This window comes from Rhinoderma darwinii, chromosome 4 (genome assembly GCF_050947455.1).
Source record: "Rhinoderma darwinii isolate aRhiDar2 chromosome 4, aRhiDar2.hap1, whole genome shotgun sequence".
Classification (NCBI taxonomy): Eukaryota; Metazoa; Chordata; class Amphibia; order Anura; family Rhinodermatidae; genus Rhinoderma; species Rhinoderma darwinii.
The window spans coordinates 35,464,744-35,486,349 of NC_134690.1; the positions used below are offsets into that span (position 1 = coordinate 35,464,744).

The 21,606-nt window shown below is 43.2% G+C and overlaps 1 protein-coding gene across 3 annotated transcripts in view; it reads left to right on the forward strand.

Annotated features, from left to right (window-relative positions):
- Positions 1 to 10,697, forward strand: part of LOC142759132 (embryonic protein UVS.2-like) — a 34,590-nt gene extending 23,893 nt beyond the window's left edge. For 2 of the 3 annotated variants that reach the window (XM_075861008.1, XM_075861010.1), the window contains 4 exons: positions 9,448 to 9,492; positions 10,033 to 10,083; positions 10,189 to 10,242; positions 10,386 to 10,697. In XM_075861008.1, the coding sequence (XP_075717123.1) occupies positions 9,448 to 9,492; positions 10,033 to 10,067 (80 nt within the window). In that variant the 3' untranslated portion in view covers positions 10,068 to 10,083; positions 10,189 to 10,242; positions 10,386 to 10,697. Of the gene's footprint in view, positions 1 to 4,793; positions 4,851 to 9,447; positions 9,493 to 10,032; positions 10,084 to 10,188; positions 10,243 to 10,385 lie in introns of those variants that run through there. The other variant, XM_075861009.1, reaches the window with a different exon arrangement.
- The last annotated feature ends 10,909 nt before the right edge of the window (positions 10,698 to 21,606 follow it).

Here is a 21,606-nt window from a genome sequence, read left to right on the forward strand (position 1 = left end):
CGGTACTTGCGGCCGAAATACGTCCGTCAATTACGGACGTAATTAGTGTGTGTGCACATACCCTTACTGACGTCGCCTAGCAACGCTGCCGTAATGACGGGTGCACACCTGTAGCCACCCATCATTACGGGGCCTCATGCACACGACCATAAAAACACCCGTTATCACGGGTCGTAATTACGACCCGAAATAGCGGGCCCATAGACTTCTGTTAGCCACGGGTACCTTCCCGTTTTCTCACGGGAAGGTGCCCGTGCCGTTAAAAAGATAGAACATGTTCTATTTTTTTATTTTACGGGCCGTGCTCGTAATTACGACTCGTAAGTACGAGCACGGCCGGCCACGGGCAGCTGGCCGCTTTTGCGAACCGTGCTGTCATTATAATTATAGCAGCACGGCCCGTAAAATAGAACATGTTCTATTTTTTTAACGGCACGGGCACCTTCCCGTGAGAATACGGAAAGGTACCCGTGGGTAACAGAAGTCTATGAGCCCGTTATTGCGGGTCGTAATTACGACCCGCAATAACGGGTGTTTTTACGGTCGTGTGCATGATGGGAGCACGGCTCGGAAAAACGAACGGCTGCCCGTGCTCATCTCCTGAAATAATCTGTGCTGCCTTAAACTCTGTGGACAGGTCAGGATCCTGTTTCTTTTAAATGCTGCTAGGGAACCCGCTCGATCCACTATATAAGGCTACGCTACAGTGCAGCATTTAAAAGAAACAGGATCCTGACCTGTCCACAGAGTTTAAGGCAGCACAGAGTATTTCAGGAGATGAGCGTGCAGATTCAGTGCTGTTGTGAACTCTGCTCTTACCATTACGTAGCTCTCAGTCTGTTATCTCTCCTCCACTCCTGTCCTCAAGAACACCTTCACATGATTGGCAAGTCACCACGTAATGGTAAGAGCAGAGTTCACAGCAGCACAGAGTATTTCAGGAGATGAGCGTGCGGATCTTGTGCGTGGTGGTGACTTGCCAATCATGTGAACGTGTTATAGAGGACAGGAGTGGAGGAGATGTAACAGACTGAGCTACGTAATGGTAAGAACAGAGTTCACAGCAGCACAGAGTATTTCAGGAGAGGAGCGTGCAGATTCAGTGCTGCTGTGAACTCTGCTCTTACCATTACGTAGCTCAGTCTGTTACCTCTCCTCCACTCCTGTCCTCAATAACACCTTCACGTGATTGGCAAGTCACCACCCCGCACAAGATCCGCACGCTCATCTCCTGAAATACTCTGTGCTGCTGTGAACTCTGCTCTTACCATTACGTGGTGACTTGCCAATCATGTGAAGGTGTTCTGGAGGACAGGAGTGGAGGAGAGGTAACAGACTGAGAGCTACGTAATGGTAAGAGCAGAGTTCGCAGCAGCACTGAATCTGCACGCTCATCTCCTGAAATACTCTGTGCTGCCTTAAACTCTATGGACAGGTCAGGATCCTGTTTCTTTTAAATGCTGCACTGTAGCGCAGCCGTATATAGTGGATCGAGCGGGTTCCCCAGCAGCATTTAAAAGAAACCGTGTTTGTGTATGTGTGTGTTTGTGTATATATGTGTGTTTGGGTATGTGACTTTGTCTGTTTTTGTTTTTATATGTGTGTGTGTATATATGGGTGTGTTTGTGTATATGTGTTTTGTGTATATGTTTGTGTATATATGGGTGTATTTGTGTATATGTTTGTGTGTAGATGTTTGTGTGTGTTTTTGTATATGTGTATATGTGTGTATATGGGTGTGTGTTTGTGTGTATATATGGGTGTGTTTGTGTATATGTGTTTGTGTATATGTGTGTTCGTGTATGTGTGTATAACTGTGTGTGTGTGTGTTTGGATATGTGTGTTTTTGTTTGTATATGTGTGAGTTCGTGTATATGTGTGTGTTTGTCTGTTTATGTGTGTGTGTATATCTTGTTGTGTTTGTGTATATATGTGTGTGTCTGTGTATGGTTGTTTGTTTGTGTGTGCGTGTATATATGTGTGTAGGTGAGTAGAAGTATTGGTATTGTTCACATTGATAACTGTTTTTTTATGTTGTTGCAGATTTTGATGTACCGATTGGACTACATCTACGATTCGTTGGACTACTGCGTAGATCTGCGTTTTTTCAAATTTTAATAAAATGGTTAACGAGGGTTTTGTTGGGGATTTCTTATTTCAATAAAAAAGAATTGTCTTTGTGTTTTTTTTTTCAAACTTTATTAGTGCCTAGATAATGGCAGTTGGCTGATTGACAGCGTCCATTATTAAGGCGGTACTTAGTGTTAGCCGGTGCAGAGGCTAGCACTAACCACCCATTATTACCCCGGTACCCACCACCACCAGGGGTGCCGGGAAGAGCTTGGTACGATCCAGTACCCAACCATCTGTTGTGATGGTCGGGTACTGGGGCGGCCGTAGGCTGGTATTATGAGGCTGGGAAGGGCCAAAATCAGTGGACCTTCCCACCCTTGTAATGCTAGGCTGCTGCTGCTGTGTTGTATCGGGCTGGTTATAAAAATGGGGGGGACCCCCACGTCGTTTTTTTTTGGAATTTAACAAATTTAGCAATAGACGGGTCCCCCACATTTTTAATAACCAGCCATATACAAGGCCGCAGCAGTCTGGCATTACATGGGTGGGAAGGGCCACTGGTTTTGTCCATTCCCAGGCTAATAACACTGTGTTGTATGTGGCTGGTTATGATAAATTGGGTGGAACCCCATGTCTTTTTTAAAAAAAAAATGTAAATAAATAAATAATTTTAAAAAATGACGTGGGGTCCCCCCCCACTTTTATAACCAGCCAGATACAACACAGCAGCAGCAGCCTAGCATTACAAGGGTGGGAAGGTCCACTGTTTTTGGCCCTTCCCAGCCTCATAATACCAGCCTGCGGCCGCCCCAGGGCCCGACCATCACAACAGATGGTCGGGTACTGGATCGTACCTGGCTCTTCCCGGCACCCCTGGTGGTTTTGGGTACCGGGGTAATAATGGTGGTTAGTGTTAGCCTCTGCACCGGCTAACACTAAGCCTCGCATTAGTAATGGATGTTGTCACTCAGACAGCGGCCATTACTAAAGTGGTAATAATAAAATTTGAAAAGAAAAAGACAAAGATATAGATAAAATATTTTATTGAAATAAAGCACCCCCAACACAACCCTCATTAACCATTTTATTGTAGAAAAAAAAACCGTCATCGAAGTAGTCCTCGAAACCGACGTAGTCCAAACACCAAACCTGTAAAAAAATAAAATAATGAAATAAAACATGTTGTCGGCTTAGATTCAGTTTAATGTGTGATACTGACTGTTATACCATGTATAGAAGCCTGCCGCGAAGTTGACTTAGATACAGGGCGCCAGCAGACAGTATCATACATGGCCATACATACATATATACATGCAAACTATCATACATACATGCATACACACACACATGAAAACATACATACATACAAACAAACATGCAAAGATACATACATACATATATACAAGCATGCACAAATATACATGCAAACATAAATACATGCAAACATAATTACATACATGCACATATATAAACATACATGCAAACATACATGCAAAAATAAAAACATGCAAACATACATACATGCACATATATACATACATACATGACAACATACATACAAACATACATGACAACATACATACATGCAAACATACATACATGCAAACATACATACACACATGCAAACATATATACATGCAAATATACATACAAACATGCACATGTATACATACATGCCAACATACATGCAAACATACATGCACATATATACATACATACATGACAACATACATACATGCAAATATACATACATACACACATGCACATATATACATACCAACATACATGCACATATATACATACATGACAACATACATACATACATGACAACATACATACATATATATATATATATATATATATACACACATGCAAATATACATACATTCATGCAAACATACATGCAAACATACATACAAATATACATACACACATGCACATATATACATACATGACTACATACATACATACATACATGACAACATACATGCAAAAATACATACATGCAAATATATACATGCAAATATACATACAAACATGCACATATATACATACATGCCAACATACATGCAAACATACATGCACAGATATACATACATACATACATGCCAACATACATACATGCCAAAAAATAATAATAATACGTTCATACTTACTTTCCTCCTGTCCGGCCTCCAGCGATGACGTTTCATTCATGTCGCCGCTGCAGCCTGTGATTGGCTGCAGAGGCGGTCACGTGGGATGAAGCGTCATCCTGACGTGCGTGACCGCCACTACAGCCTGTGATTGGCTGCAGCGGCGAAAGGGATGAAACGTCATCGCTGGAGGCCGGACAGGAGGAAAGTAAGTACGAACGTATAATTTTTATTTTTTTATTACATTTAAATGGTATTTTCCGCGCGCCGAGCATGTACTGTGAAGGTTGCTGAAAGAGTTAGTGCAGCCCATTAACTCTATCAGCACCCTGGACAGTAGCATGCTCGGCGCACGTAAGTGACAGGTTCGGTCAGAACTAGTTCGGTCCGAACCGAACTTTTTTGTGAAATTCGGCGAACTAGCCGAACCGAACTTTTGATAAGTTCGCTCATCTCTATTAGTGAGTATACGAGACCCTCCCCAGACAGGGGCATCCTCCAGTCCAGGACATGTATTCTGTCTTGTATTATGTATATAGCTATGTCAATGAATCTGTTTAACTCATTCCTTCCCTTTTTTTCTAGACATTATCATCAACAATTTTCATCAGACATTCGCAGCATAACATCAGGACATCATTAGTGAGTATACGAGACCCTCCCCAGACAGGGGCATCCTCAGGTCCAGGACATGTATTTGTATGTATTTTACATGTCTTTGCATATATATTTATCTATAAGTACCGTAAATCAATCTGTTTAAAGCGGTTGTCTGGGCATGGGGCGGTTTTCCATACTGATGACCCATCCACAGGATAGATCATCAGTATATCGGACCCCGCACCGATCAGCTGTTCCGTCTGCCTCCGGGCACCAGATTTTATGCAGTAAATGGTGTCGGAAGCAGATGGCTCCGATCACAGTATAGCGGCCGTGCTGCAGTACTGCAACCCTGTTCCTATTCACTTGAATAGGAGCAGAGCTGCTGTCTTGAAGAATGGCCGCTATACTGTGACCGGAGCCATCTGCTTCCGGCACGGACATCCGGTGCCCAGAGTCAGCCGGAGCAGCTAATTGGTGCGGGGGTCCGGGTGTCGAACCTCAATTAATTATATACAGATGACCTATCCTGCATACATAATCAGTATGAAAAACCGCCCTGTGCCCGGACAACCGCTTTAACTTATCTCTTCCCTTTTTTTTTTATAGACACTAACATCAATAATTTTTATGAGACATTGGCAGCATAACATCTTAACATCATTAGTGAGTATAAAAGACCCACCCCAGACAGGGGAATTCTCCAGTCCAGGACATGTATTCTGTCTTTGCATATACTGTATATCTATAAGTCAACCAATCTGTATAACTAATTTCTAAAATTTTTTACTATATATTAACATCAATAATTTTCATTAGACTTGGCCAGCATAACATCAGAAGTGAGTATACGAGACCCCCCGCCCCAGACAGGGACTTTCTGCAGTGCAGGACATGTATTCCGTCTTTGTATTATGTATATAGCTATAACTAAATTAATCAGTTTAAAGGGGTTGTACAGGCACAGGGCGTTTTTTTTTTTATATACTGATAACATATCCACAGGATAGATCATCAGTATATGATTGGTGGGGGTGCAAAACCAAGACCCTGCACCGATCAACTATTCCAGATTCCTCTGGGCTCTAGATGTTATGCAGTGGCAGGTGTCGGAAGCAGATGGCTCCGTAAATTGTATAGCGGCCATGCTGCAGTACTGCTCCTATTCATTTGAATAGGAGAAGATCTGCAGTACTGCAGCATGGCTGCTATTGTTGACTGGAGCCATCAGTACACAGATAAGCAGCAACAAGTTGTAGCATAAAGCAGAGACGTGGTCAGGGATGAATTACATTTCGGTACACAAATAAGCTGCTACAGTTTGTAGAGAAAGGAACTAGACTACAGGCAGGAACATCAATGGTCTGACACTCAGGAAGGGCAAGGGACAGGTTTATATAGTAAGCCAAAAGAGTGAGACCTAAAAGGCATTAACCCCTATCCGCACCAGGACGTAACTGTCCGTCCTCGCGGGAGGTTACTTCCCGCACGAGGACGTACAGTTACTGAGTTGGTCCCGGTGCACACTGTCGGCGACAGTGTGCACCGGGAACCGGGAGGTTAGCTGTCGCCGACAGCTGACACTCCCCTCTTGCCGGCCAGCGGTCCTTTGCCGCTGATTTCGGCGAATTAACCCCTTAAATTCGGCGATCGGGTGCAATCGCCGAATTTTAGGGGTTTCTAGCATATCGGCAGACCCCCGTCCGAAATCGCGGGGTCTGCCGATAGTTAGTATGGCAAACGGAAGCCAAACAATGTCTTCCGGGTCTGCCATGGACGGAAGCCCATCAGGACCAACCTTCGGCTGGTCCTGATAGGCTTCCTGTCAGAGTGACAGGAAGTCACTGTGTCGTTCCCGATGCACACTGTCGGCGACAGTGTGCATCGGGAACTTGGAAATCAGCTGTCCCCGACAGCTGACACTCTCCAGTGTTGCCGATCAGCGGCTCATCGCGCTGATTTTGGCAATTAACCCGTTACATGCGGGGCTCGATTGCGATCTCCGCATGTAGCGGGTTTGTAGCGCATCAGCAGCCCCCATGCAATCGTGGGGGCTTCTGATGCTTGTGATGGTACCCGGGGGCCAGACAACGGCCCCCAAGTCTGCCATGTATGTCGGCCTATGAGGATCATCCTCTGCTGATCCTCATAGACCAACTGTCAGAGTGACTGTGACGTCACACTGACAGTTGGAATACATTACACTACCTAGGTAGTGTAATGTATTCTAGCAGCGATCAGTGCTGCAGTGTAAAAAGTAAAAAAAAAGATAATTAACAAAAATATAAAGTGTAAAAAAAAGTAAATAAAAATGTTTTATAAAAGTGTAAAAATAAAAGGTTTTGTTTTCCTATAATAAGTCATTTATTATAGGGAAAAAATGAAAACGTTAAAAAAAAGTACACATATTTGGTATCGCTGCGTTCGTAACGACCCAAACTATGAAACTATAATGTTAATTTTTCCGCACTGTGAACGCCGCAAACAAAACGGAAAACTGTCAGCATCGCTATTTTTTGGTCACCACCCCTCCCAAGATATAGAATAAAAAGTGATCAAAAAGTCGCATTTACCCCAAAATGGTACCAATATAAACTACAACCCGTCCCGCAAAAAACAAGACCTCCCACAGCTTTTTTGACGAAAAAATAAAAAAGTTACGGCTCAGAATAGCGTGTCTCAGAAAATAAATTATTTTATAGAAACGTAATTTTATTGTGCAAACGCGGCAAAACTTAAAAAAAACTATACACATATGGTATCGGCGTAATCGTACCGACCGGCAGAATAAATGAAAACGTAATTTATTGCGCACGGTGAACGCTGTAATAAATAAAGAATTTAAAGCGCCAAAATCGCTGTTTTTTGGTCACCTTAGCTCTAAAAAAGATCCTGAGGGGCCAAAATGCTCACTATACCCCTAGAAAAATTCCTTGAGGGGTGTAGATTCCAAAATGGGGTCACTTTTGGGGGGTTTCCACTGTTTTGGTCCCTCCGGGGCGTTGCAAACCCGACATTGCACTGAAAACCAATCCAGCAAAATCTGCGCTCCAAAATCCAAAAGGCACTCCCTCCATTCTGAGCCCTGCTGTGGGTCCAAACATCAGTTTACGACCACATATGGGGTATTGCCGTAATCGGGAGAAATTGCTTTACAAATGTTGGGCGGCTTTTTCTCCTTTATTCCTTGTAAAAATGAAAAAATTCTATGTTTCCACAGAAAAATAGGTGATTTTCATCTTCACAGACTAATTCCACTAAATTCTGCAAAAAAACTGTGGGGTCAATATGCTAACTATACTCCTAGAAAAATGCCTTGAGGGGTGTAGTTTCCAAAATGGGGTCACTTTGGGGGGGGGGGGTTTCGACTGTTTAGGTACCACAAGACCTCCTCAAACCTGACATGGTGCCTAAAATATATTCCTAAAAAAAGGAGGCCCCAAAATCCACTTGGCGCTCCTTTGCTTCTGAGGCCTGTGTTTCAGTCCATTAGGACACTAGGGCCACATGTTGGATATTTCTAAAATCTGCAGAATCTGGGCAATAAATATTGAGTTGCGTTTCTCTGGTAAAACCTTCTGTGTTACAGATTTTTTTTTATTACAAATGAATTTTGGCAAAAAAAATGAAATTTGTAAATTTCACCTCTGCTTTGCCTTAATTCCTGTGAAACGCCTAAAGGGTTAAAATACTTTCTGAATGTGGTTTTGAATACCTTGAGGGGTGCAGTTTTCAAAATGGGGTGATTTATGGGGACTTTCTAATATATAAGGCCCTCAAAACCACTTCAGAACTGAACTGGTCCCTGAAAAAATAGCCTTTTGAAATTTTATTGAAAGAATGAGAAATTGCTGCTAAAGTTCTAAGCCTCGTAACGTCCTCAAAAAATACAAGGACGTGAAAAAAAATTATGCAAACATAAAGTAGACATATGGGGGATGTTAACTAGTGACTATTTTGTGTGGTATTACGATCTGTTTCACAAGCAAATACATTTAAATATAGAAAAATGCTAATTTTTTAAAATTTTTGCTAAAATTTGAAGTTTTTCACAAATAAATATTGAATTTATCGACCACATTTTTTCACTAACATAAAGTACAATATGTCACGAGAAAACATTCTCAGAATCGCTTGGATAGGTAAAAGCATTCCGGAGTTATTACCACATAAAGTGACACATGTCAGATTTGAAAAAATCATCTGTGTCCACAAGGCCAAAACAGGCTGTGTCCTAAAGGGGTTAAAGGAAAGGAATCCAGAGAGGCAAAAGTCAATAAAACCGACACAACAGATTCAGCAGTGGAGCTGTCCAACATCCCCTATAGCTCAATGAGAAGAGCTGCTGCCTCGGATACAGGAGTTTTTGGGTTTGAATCCTGATATAGTCTATAGCTATAAGGCCACTTTTACACAGTATCTTTCTTATTATTTTGTATTAGTATTTATAATCCTAAACCAGGAGTAGGTTCAAAACTTGGAAGAGGTGCAAATCTTTCCATTTTACTTTTTCTATTTATTCTGTTTCTAGTTTTAGCTTTAAAAAAAAACTGAAGCAAAATACTGACCGAAATACTGCTGTGTGAAACTGACAAATGACCTGTCAATTAATCTGCTTAACTCTGTCCCTTCTTTCTAGACAATAACATCAAGTGTCATGGGAAGAAAAACATCGGAATAAAGGGTGAGTATAGGAGACCCCCACCAGACCAGGCCATTCTTGTCCAGGACTTATATTCTGTATGTGTATTATGTGTATAGTTTGTATAAACCACATGTGTATATACCGTAGCTACAGTCAAACAATTTCCTTAACCCATTCCTTTCCTTTTTTTCTAGACAATAACATCAACAATTTCTATCAGCTATGTGCAGCAAAATATTAGAAAAACATCAGAACATCAGTAGTCAGTATACGAGACTCTCCCCAGTCAGGGACATTTCCCAGTCCAGGACATGTATTCTGTTTGTATATTATGTCCTATAAGGATATAAGGCCACATTCACACAGCAGTTTTTATATATTATTTTGTATCAGTATTTATAAGCAAAAACCAGGAGTTGGTCCAAAACATGAAGTTACAAATCTTTCCATTATACTTTTTATATTTATGTTTTGCTTCTGGTATTGGCTTATAAATACTGGTGGAAAATAATGACCAAAATACTGCCACGTGAAAGTGACCTGTCAATCAATCTGCTTAATTCATTGCCCTTTTTCTAGATAATAACATCTACAGTTTCAGATATGGGCAGTAAAGAATCAGAATGAACAGTAAGTATCTGAGACCCTCCCCAGTCCGGGACAGTTATTCTGGATGTGTATTATGTATATAACTACAGTCAATGTGTTTAAGTCATTCCTTCCTCTTTTTTCTAGACATTACCATCGATAATTTTCATCAGATATGGACACCAGAACATCAATACATCAGTGAGTATGTGTCAACCGTGTGACTGGCATCCTTTCAGAAGTCTTATCTGTGTGCAATAATAATACTAAGCAGCCACCCCCTCGTAAATAGTAGGTGTGAGTGTGGATATTCTTCTGGTTATAACGTATGTGTTCTTCTACAGGTCACCATGAAGAACCATCATCACTTTTTAATAGGCGCAATTTGACATCTTATAAAAAAGAAAAACGCAGAAAATAACTTTTTTATCAACAAACATTCAAAAGTCGACGAAGACTTACTGGATCCTCGAAAGGGAAAGAAAGGATTTTATTTGAGGCGGCATATAGGACATCAAACACAAAGCTACGAGACAACATGTAGAGCCCGAACATCAATCATCATCAGCGGCAATACCTTTCCTAAATTTGGCACCTGGATTTAGTTAATTCATTATTATTATTGCGGAAATTTTAAAAAAATATTTTAAAAACTCTGTTCTTCTGTTTTCTCTTTCACCTTTCACTTCATGTGTTTTCTGCTTGATGGGTAAATAAACAGAGTTATGAGGCTGAGGAGAGGGGAGAGTCCGGGAAAGTCATGGAGGAGTTCTGATGATGACCATAATGGTTGTCACTCGGCTTTATAACCATTCTCTATGGAGGAAATTAATTCCAATCAATGTAAATATCTTTTTTAATATATTCCCCTTTCCTAAGTATCGGTTCACTTGTCGGAATTGTCACGTTGGGTGCGTGGACCCACTAGGCCGTACCGCCTTAACGGTATGGCAGCTGGCCAACAGGACACAGGTCAAAGTCTATAGTTCGTATAGGTGTACCTATGGTAGCTTCAGACAGTAGGAAGATAGGCTCGGATGGGACTTAGGCAGCAGGCAGACACCAGGCGTGGTGTAGCAGGACAGGCATAGTACTCAGCGCAGCATGACTCCAACTCAATACGGCACTTGAAGCAGGATAACTCGGGATACAGGTAGCAGGAACGGGAACACTTGAAACTGGAAGATACTTAGGAGACCATTTGCAGAGACCAACTAGGGTAACGACAAAAACGCTCAGGCAATGCAGGAAGGGGCAGAGCCCTTCTTATAGTTTAGTGTGCTTATGAGCTAATTTGGTCTTTAATTCAGGCACCCTACGGGACACAGCAGAGCGAAGCGGAAGTGAGCGCTGGCATCTCCTGAGGAGGAGACGGGGACCAGCACTCACTGATCCATGGCTGCGGCCGTCAGGAGGTAAGCAAACCTGGTGTCCTGCGGCCATGGTCATGACAGGAATAAAGGCAAAATTATCTTGTGTATTTATCGCTGGAGATTTTCTAATCTGGAGATCTGTGTTGGACTTTCCCTTGCGGTTACCTGATGATCATGTCCGGTCAGCACAGAGGTGCAACAGGAACGCTGGGGAGCACACTAGACGCGAGGGCTGGAGTGGAATCTCTAAGTATATTACATAGCCTGGTATTTTTTCTAGTTTGAGCCCAAATGCAGAATTTTTTAAATTATGCAAAACCCTTTAAGGAGTCACTCTATCTTACATTCACCGTACATCACATTCTTCCCAGGGATTGTGTTCATTTATATGTATTATAGTCGGATTATATTTTATTAAATCATGAATTGTAAATTTGTATAACATTTCTACTCAAAAGTTTTTTTATTTTATTTTGTACTTTATAGATTGTGATTGTGTATTTTTTGTATAGGCAATTGTAGGTGTCAGAGGTGTACGTAGGAAGCCCAATAGTGCTTTCATAAATACTCCCAGCCACAGTCATTGCCTCAATACCATTGCCAGCTATATTAAAACCTACAAAATTCCAGGCAGGAGGAAAAGCTCGCTACTTCCTGCCACATTAATGTCACCATTGAACTACGCTTCATATTATTAGATGTTTTTCAACTTATTTAAAAGCCTTGTAAAACATCAACACCATAACAGATAGTGAAGGCTCGGGATCATCTGACTCATTCTTGGTGGAGAAAATATTTTGCAGGTAACAGAGATTTACCTGTAAAAACCATTTGGACAACACAGAATATGGGACATGTTTACCTAATACCCCACTGACAGGTTTACTGGGATATGTGGGAGAGATCCCTGCTGATGTTATGTGGTAGCTAGCCATTGCTAAAATACTCTATCACACCTGTAAATTTATTGCTAGGCATTGGCTGCAACTCGTTTCGCCATTGATGGAGGAATTGGTGGATGCTCTGGGCTCTGTGTTGTGACTGTTGGGACCCTGTCCTATCTGAGGATGGGTACACTATCCATGTCCGAAAAACACCGGGGGTGGGGGGGTTGGTGCAATATTAAATTCTCCAGGTTTAGCATCTGTGGTCCTGACAGCTCTTGGCTACTTCTCCTTTAAGCTTAGATAATACTTGTATTTTTTGAGTGCGCTGATTCCCCTATGACACTGAACTGTGTGGTGTCCTTTTTGGACTGTATTAAAAAAATCTATATTCTTTGTCAGCTGGATCAGAACATTAGACAATGATAAAAAGGAATGTTCCAGTTTCATCTAACATCCGTAGAATAAAAAACATACTTTCTGTATCAACTTCATATTTTTTTACATTTCTGCTTGCCGTCATTCAATAGAAACGTTCATTGCTTACCGCTACTGCAATTAAAATCAAACCTTGAAGGTTCATATTCAATGACGGCAAGCAGAGGTCTTGAAAACTGTGAGGAATTGATACAGAAATTGGGAAATCATTGCTCAACATACTAAAAACCGCAACACGCAGCTTGTCCTAACAGCCTCAATATCTGGAGAGAGAGCTTAGAAGGAGAAGTTACAGAACATGCCCCCTATTGGTGGCTCTCTATTCGCCGTGGACGGCCGTATCCGGTTACAAATCATCATCCATGAGTCCATGACTTCACTATTCTGGTCTAAATAAGATCACTATGAAAAACGACTGCCGGCTTCCGCTTATCTCCAAGGTATTTGCCCGTATCAAGAGGCCTCTATCTTTACTAAGATGGATTAATGAGCTTATAACTTGATCTAAATCAAGGAATGAGATGAGTAGTACGCGGTATTTACCACTCGGGACGGGCATTATGAGGATGTTGTCATGTCTTTGGGCGATGCACTGCCCTCGCCAGATTTCAGCAGTCTGAAAACAACCTCTTCCGGGATGATTTTTAGCAATTTGTTCTGGTCTAACTGGATGACATTCTCATCTATTCTCATATATACTACGGGGATCAGCATATATACTATGAAGAGCAGTATATATACTATGAAGAGCAGCATATATACTATGGGAGCAGCATATATACTATGAAGAGCAGCATATATACTATGGGGGGCAGCATATATACTATGAAGAGCAGCATATAATACTATGGAAAGCAGCATATATACTATGGGAGCAGCATATATACTATGAAGAGCAGCATATAAACTATGGAAAGCAGTATATATACTATGGGAGCAGCATATATACTATGAAGAGCAGCATATATACAGTACTATGTGAGCAGCATATAAACTATGGAAAGCAGTATATATACTATGAAGAGCAGTATATATACTATGAAGAGCAGCATATATACTATGGGAGCAGCATATATACTATTTAGAGCAGAATATAAACTACGGAAAGCAGTATATATACTATGAAGAGCAGTATATACAGTATACTATGAAGAGCAGCATATATACTATGGGGGGCAGCATATATACTATGAAGACCTGCATATAATACTATAGAAAGCAGCATATATACCGTGGGAGCAGCATATAAACTACAGGAAGCAGTATATACACTATGAAGAGCAACATATATACTATAGAAAGCATCATATATACTATGAAGCTCAGAATATATAATATGGGAAGCAGAATATACACTATGGGGAGCAGTATATAGACTATGCTGCGCAGCATATATACTATAGGAAGCAGCATATAGACTATGGAAAGCAGCATATAGACTATGGGCAGCCACATATATACTATGGGAAGCCGCATACATACTATGGAAAGCCGCATATATACTATGGGAAGCCACATATATACTATGGGAAGCCGCATACATACTATGGGAAGCCGCATACATACTATGGGAAGCAACATATAATACTATGGAGAGCAGCATGTATACTATGGAGAGCAGCATGTATACTATGAAGAGCAGCATATAATACTATGGAGAGCAGCATATATACTATGAAGAGCAGCATATATACTAAAGGAAGCAGCATATAGACTATGAAGAGCACCATATATATACTATAGGAAGCAGCATATAGACTATGGGAAGCAGCATATAGACTATGGGAAGCAGCATATATACTATGGGAAGCAGCATCTATACTATGGGAAGCAGCATAAAATACTATGGAGAGCAGCATATATACTATGAAGAGCAGCATATAATTATAACGGTTCTCACCGGTTTGGTTGTGGATCCTCTGTGTCGTCTGGGAGAGGGTGCTTGGAACCAAGGGCAACGCTTGGCACAGCGGGTTTAGAGGCGGTCAGATGGTGAGGCGAGAAGTCAGGGCAGACAGCAGACGTCGTAACGGGTATGGATAGCAATGGGTCAAGGCAGGCGGCAGGCAAGGATAGTCAAGTTCAGGCAGAGGTCACAATGGGAAATCTAGACAAAGGCAGAAGGGATGGAAACAGAGAACCAGGTTACAGGAAAGCTCACGGCAAACTTGGTTTAACAAGCATGGATTAGAGGAAGGAGGATCCTTAAACAGGAAGTCTTTGAATTAAGGCGCATGCTGGCCCTTTAAGAAAGGACGAGTCAGTGCGCGCGTCCTCTAGTGGCTGCAGCCGCACATCGAGGATGACGGCCGCGGAGGGAGGTAAGGGATGCACTTACCCGACGCTGCCCAGGGCCAGCAGAGCGTCCGGATCTGGTAAGTGGAGCTCAAGATGAGTACGAGGGAATGGAGGGCGCAGGAACCGGGGCAGAGTCCGTGGGGAAGGCAGGGAACAGCGCGGGAGCTGTTACAGTACCCCCCTTTACGCCCCCTCTTTTTTGGCTTGCTTGGGAACCTTCGTTCAAAGTCCTGGATGAGAGCTGGGGCGTTGACATTCTCCACGGGCTCCCATGACCTCTCCTCAGGACCATATTCTTTCCAGTCCACTAGGTACCATTATCTCCCCCGTGTTCTTTTGACATCTAGGATCTCTTTAATCTCAAACTCGGCTTCAGCCACAGGAGCAGGATGGGCAGTAACTTTTTGGGAAAATCGGTTAAGTATAGTGGGTTTCAGCAGAGAAATGTGGAAGGAATTAGAGATTTTCAGAAACTGAGGAAGGCGAAGTCTGAAGGTTACTGGATTGATTTGTTTTGTTATCTCATAAGGACCTAGAAACCGAGGAGCTAGCTTGTAACAAGGGGTCTTTAGACGTATGTACCGGGTGGACAGCCAGACTTTATCCCCAGGAAAGAGCTGCGGCGGTATCCTGCGTTTTTTATCTTCGTCTCTCTTAAAAATGGATACGGCTTTGTGGACGGAGTCCTTGGCCTTCTGCCATAGCCGTACAAAGTCACGGTGGACCATGTTAGCAGCTGGAACCTCAGAAGGCACAGAAACTGGTAGGGGAATTCCTGGGTGCTGGCCATACACCAAGAAGAAAGGAGAGCGGGTGGATTCCCCCGTATGGTTGTTGTAGGCAAATTCGGCCCATGGAAGTAGACTTGCCCAGACGCCTTGTCCTGGAGACACGAAATTCCTGAGGAAGCTTTGAAGTATTTGGTTTATCCGCTCTACTTGACCATTGGATTGAGGATGGTAAGCGGAAGAGAAGTCTAGTTTGACCTCAAGGCTCTCCAGAACTTGGATAAGAACTGTACTCCTCTGTCAGAAACAATATGCTTAGGAAGACCATGAAGGCGAAAGATGTGCTTGATAAACAGTGTTGCCAGTAGGGAAGATGACGGAAGGCCTGAGAGGGGTACAAAATGCGCCATCTTGGAAAAGCGATCCACTACTACCCAGATCACGGTACACCCAGCAGAACTAGGCAGATCGGTGATGAAGTCCATGGCAATGTGCGACCAGGGAGAGTCAGGCATGGGTAGAGGATGCAAAAGGCCGGCAGGTCTTAAATGGGAGACTTTATTCTGAGAGCAGGTGGAGCAGGCTGAAACAAAGTCTTTAGTGTCTTGGGACATGGAAGGCCACCAATACTGACGTCCAATCAAATGGAGAGTCTTTTTGATGCCAGGGTGCCCAGAAACCCTGGAGGCATGACCCCAGCGAAGAAAACAATCCCTTTGTTTAGGGGTACGTAGGTCTTTCCTCAGGGAATGTGTACCACTTCAGCTGGAGCAGTGATCATAATACGTTTTGGATCTATAATAAACTGAGGACTGGGCTCTTGGTCTGGGAGGTCAAAACAGCGAGATAAGGCATCAGCCTTGGTATTCTTTCCAGCGGGTCTGTAGTGAAGCTGAAAATGAAATCTGGAGAAGAATAATGCCCACCATGCTTGACCAGAATTTAGACGTTGAGCAGTCTGCAAGCATAGGAGGTTCTTATGATCTGTGCAGATGATGATAGGATGCCGAGCACCTTCAAGCAAATGTCTCCATTCCTCCAGGGCCAATTTAATAGCCAAAAGTTCTTTATCTCCAATACCATAATTTTTCTCTGTGGATGTGAATGATTTGGAGAAAAAACTACAAGCCACCAGTCTCCCTCTACAAGTCTTTTGTGAAAGAATAGCTCTAACTCCCACAGATGAAACATCGACCTCCAGAACAAAGGGTTTGGTGGAATCCGGTCTATGAAGGACTGAAGCAGAAGAGAAGGCAATTTTAAGAGCTTGGAATGCGGCTTTGGCCTTCGTGGTCCAGGCTTTGGCATTAACCCCCTTTTTGGTCAGTGCAGAAATAGGAGCTGTCATAGAGGAGGAATGAGGAATAAACTGGCGGTAATAATTAGTGAATCCCAGCAGGCGTTGGACAGCTTTGAGTCATTGCGGACGAGGTCAGTTGAGAATGGAGGATAGCTTGGCTCGATCCATTTGAAATCCCTGGTCGAAAATGAAATACAGGCTGGTTTTCTCGAAGAGGCATTTCTCTAGTTTGGCAAACAGAGAATTTTCTTGCAGATGCTGTAACACTTGGCGCACATGCACACGATGAGTTTGAATATTGGGAGAAAAGATTAAAATTTAATCTAGGTATACCACCACACAGCTGTACAACAGATCCCGAAAAATGTAATTAACAAAAGCGTGGAAAACCGCAGGGGCATTACAAAGTCCAAAAGGCATGACGAGGTATTCAAAATGCCCATCACGAGTGTTGAATGCGGTTTTCCATTTGTCTCCCTCGCGGATACGGATGAGTTTATAAGCTCCACGAAGGTCTAGTTTGGTGAAAATTCTCGCCCCCTGTAGGCGGTAAAAGAGTTTAGAGATCAATGGTAACAGGTACTTGTTCTTTAGCGTGATATTATTCAACCCACAGTAATCAATACAAGGACGCAGGGAGCCGTCTTTTTTCCCCACAAAGAAAAACCCCGCGCCAGCAGGAGAGGAGTACTTACGGATGAATCCTCTCTCCAGATTCTGTAAGATATACCGAGACATGGCCTCCGGCTCGGGCAAAGACAGAGGGTAGACTCTACCTCTGGGAGGCATAGCGTTGGGAACCAGGTCAATGGCACGGTCGTATGGCCTGTGAGGAGGCAGCGATTCAGCTTGATGTTTACAGAAAACACACGAGAAGCTTGTATGGAGTAGGAAGTCCTGCTGAGTTAGGTTCTGTAGGCTGAGGCATAGGTGGGTGAATTACTTGTAGACAATGTTGGTGACAGAAGTGACTCCAGCGGGTAATTTGACCCCCAGTCCAGTCAATAACAGGAGAGTGCTTCTGCAACCACCGTAGACCCAGTAGCAGAGGGTTCAGAGAGTTCTTTAAAAGATAGAAGGAGATCCGTTCCTGGTGCAGCGCCCTTGTTAACAAGAGAATGGGCTCGGTGACAAGATAGATAGTCTCCTGTAGAAGCCCCCCATCCACAGAAGCAATGGACAAAGGTTTGGTTAATTTTTGCACTGGGATTTGGTAGCGATTTACCAAGGACTGGCACAGAAAATTCCCAGCGGATCCGGAATCAAGAAAGGCTTGGACGCAGAAAGTGGTTCCTGCAAAGGACAGTTTTGCTGGCATGGTCATCTTTCGAGAGGAAGGTATTCCACCTAGGGTAGCCTCTCCTACTTGCCCTAGGCGTTGGAGTTTTCCGGCCTCACTGGACAGTCTCTGAGGAAGTGCGTTTTTCCACCACAATATAAACATAAGTTCTCCTTGCGTCTATTCTGGCGCTCCTCAGGCGTGAGTCTTGTTCTCTTCACTTGCATGGGTTCATCCGACCGAGAGGAAGATGAGGCAAGAAGAGGCCTTTGGAAAGTTGGTGCCAAATGTGATGTCCGATTGCCTCGAGCAGATTCTTGTTGTCTCTCACGGAAACGCATGTCAATCCGATTAGCAAGAGTAATCAAGTCAACCAAGGATGATGGAAGGTCTCGCCAGCAAAATCATCCTTGATTCGGCCTGCCAGACCCTCCAAGAAGGTAGATACCAAAGCCTCATTATTCCACTGGAGTTCAGTAGCCAGGGTGCGGAATTGAATGGCATATTGGCCTACAGTTGAGGTTCCTTGCCGGAGCTTGAGAAGAGAGGAAGCTGGCTCGACCCGGTTCTTTAAACACCCTTTTAAAAGTGGAGAGAAAGTTCTGAATATTATACATGATGGAGTCGTTTCTCTCCCACAAGGGCGATGTCCAAGAAAGTGTTTCGCCAGACAGCAGGGACAGGATGTAGGCCACCTTAGCCCGGTCTGAGGAAAAATGATGCGCCATGATTTCGAAATGGATGGTGCATTGATTAACAAATCCCATGCAGGTCTTGGGGTCTCCCTCATAGCGAGCAGATGTAGGTAAATGTAGTCCTGGATTGTAGACAGGAGCTTGCGGTGGTGGCAGCTGTATCAGAGGCGCCGGAGGCGCTAGTTCATTCAAACGAGTGGACACATTTTGCAGCAGCTGAAAAAGCTGATCTTGGCGGACTCATTGTCTAGAAAGCTCCTGAGCCATGTCAGACGTGTCAGGCAGGGCTGTGTCAAGGGGATCCATGGCTTGTTCAAGCTATAATGGTTCTCACCGGTTTGTTTGTGGATCCTCTGTGTTGTCTGGGAGATGGTGCTTGGAACCCAGGGCAATGCTTGGCACAGCGGGTTTAGAGGCGGTCAGATGGTGAGGCCAGAAGTCAGGATAGCCAGCAGACGTCGTAACGGGTATGGATAGCAATAGGTCAAGGCAGGAAGCAGGCAAGGATAGTCAATTTCATGCAGAGGTCACAACTGGAAATCCAGACAAAGGCAGAAGGGACGGAAACAGAGAACCAGGGTACAGGGAAGCTCACTGGAAACTTGGTTAAACAAGCATGGATTAGAGGAAGGAGGATCCTTAAATAGGAAGTCTTTGAATTAAGGCACACACTGGCCCTTTAAGAAAGGACGAGTCAGCGCGCGCCCTATAGTGGCTGCAGCCGTACATCGAGGATGACGGCCGCGGAGGAAGGTAAGGGATGCACTTACCTGACGCTGCCCAGGGCCAGCAGAGCGTCCGGGTCTGGTAAGTGGAGCTCGGGATGAGCACGAGGGAATGGAGGGCGCAGGAATCGGAGCAGAGGCCGTGGGGAAGTTGGGGAACGGCGCGGCAGCCGTTACAATAATACTATGAAGAGCAGAATATAATAATATGGAGAGCAGCATATATACTATGAAGAGCAGCATATAATACTAAGGAAAGCAGCAAATACACCATAGGGCAGCAGCATATAAACTACGGAAAACAGCATTTATAGTAATACTATAGGGAGAAACATAGATACTATGTGAAGCAGCATATACACTACCAAATTATTATGCAAATGTTACTTTTCGCTGATTTTCCTAAATAGTCGATGCAAATGACAGTCAGTATAATCTTCAAGCCATCAACCTTTGGAGTATAATGCAAATTTTATTGAACAAATCTCCTAATGATAACAGATTTTTTTTTAGAAGTAAAAAACTCAAAATTTCAAATTATTATGCACAACAGAGATCAAAACATTTTAAAGGTTGTAAAGAGAACTAAAATTGTAATTTGTTGAATTTGCAGCATCAGGAGGTCATATTTACAGAAATCAAAAGCTCTTTCAATCAAAAAAAACTTAACAGGCCAAGTTACATGTTAACATAGGACCCCTATTTTGATATCACCTTCACAATTCTTGCATCCATTAAATTTGTGAGTATTTGGACAGTTTCTGCTTGAATATCTTGCAAGATGTCAGAATAGCCTCCCAGGGCTTCTGTTTTGATGTGAATTGCCTCCCACCCTCATAGATATTTTGCTTAAGGATGCTCCAAATGTTCTCAATAGGGTTGAGGTCAGGGGAACATGGGGGCCACACCATGAGTTTCTCGCCTTTTTTGCCCATAGCAGCCAATGACACAGAGGTATTCTTTGCAGCATGAGATGGTGCATTGTCATGCATAAAGATAATTTAGCTACGGAAGGCACGGTTCTTCTTTTTGTACCACGGAAGAAAGTGGTCAGTCATAAACTCTACGTACTTTGCAGAGGTCAATTTTACACCGTCAGGGACCCTAAAGGGGCCTACCAGCACTCTCCCCATGATTCCAGCCCAAAACATGACTCCGCCACCTCCTTGCTGACGTCGCAGCCTTGTTGGGACATGGTGGCCATTCACCAACCATCCACTACTCTATCCATCTGGACCATCCAGGGTTGCACGGCACTCATCAGTAAACAATACGGTTTGAAAATTAGTCTTCATGTATTTCTGAGCCCACTGCAACCGTTTCTGCTTGTGAGCATTGTTTAGCGGTGGCCGAATAATATCTTTATGCACAATTGCAAACCTCTGGAGGATCCTACACCTTGAGGGTCGCGGGACTCCAGAGGCACCAGCGGCTTCAAATACCTGTTTGCTGCTTTGCAATGGCATTTTAGAAGCTGCTCTCCTAATCCTATTAATTTGTCTGTCAGAAACTTTCCTCAGTATGCCTTTATCTGAACGAACCCGTCTGTGATCTGAATCAGCCACAAATCTTTTCACAGTACAATGATCACGCTTAAGTTTTCTTGAAATATCCAATGTTTTCATACCTTGTACAAGGTATTGCACTATTTCACGCTTTTCGGCAGCAGAGAGATCCTTTTTCTTTCCCATATTGCTGGAAACCAGTGGCCTGCTTAATAATGTGGAACGTCCTTCTGAAAGAGGCTCTGTCACCAGATTTTGCAACCCCTAAGTAGCTACATCGAATTACCTGCAAACGCCGATGCTGCTGCAGAATCATCTGTAGCCTCTGGTGCCGATGTGT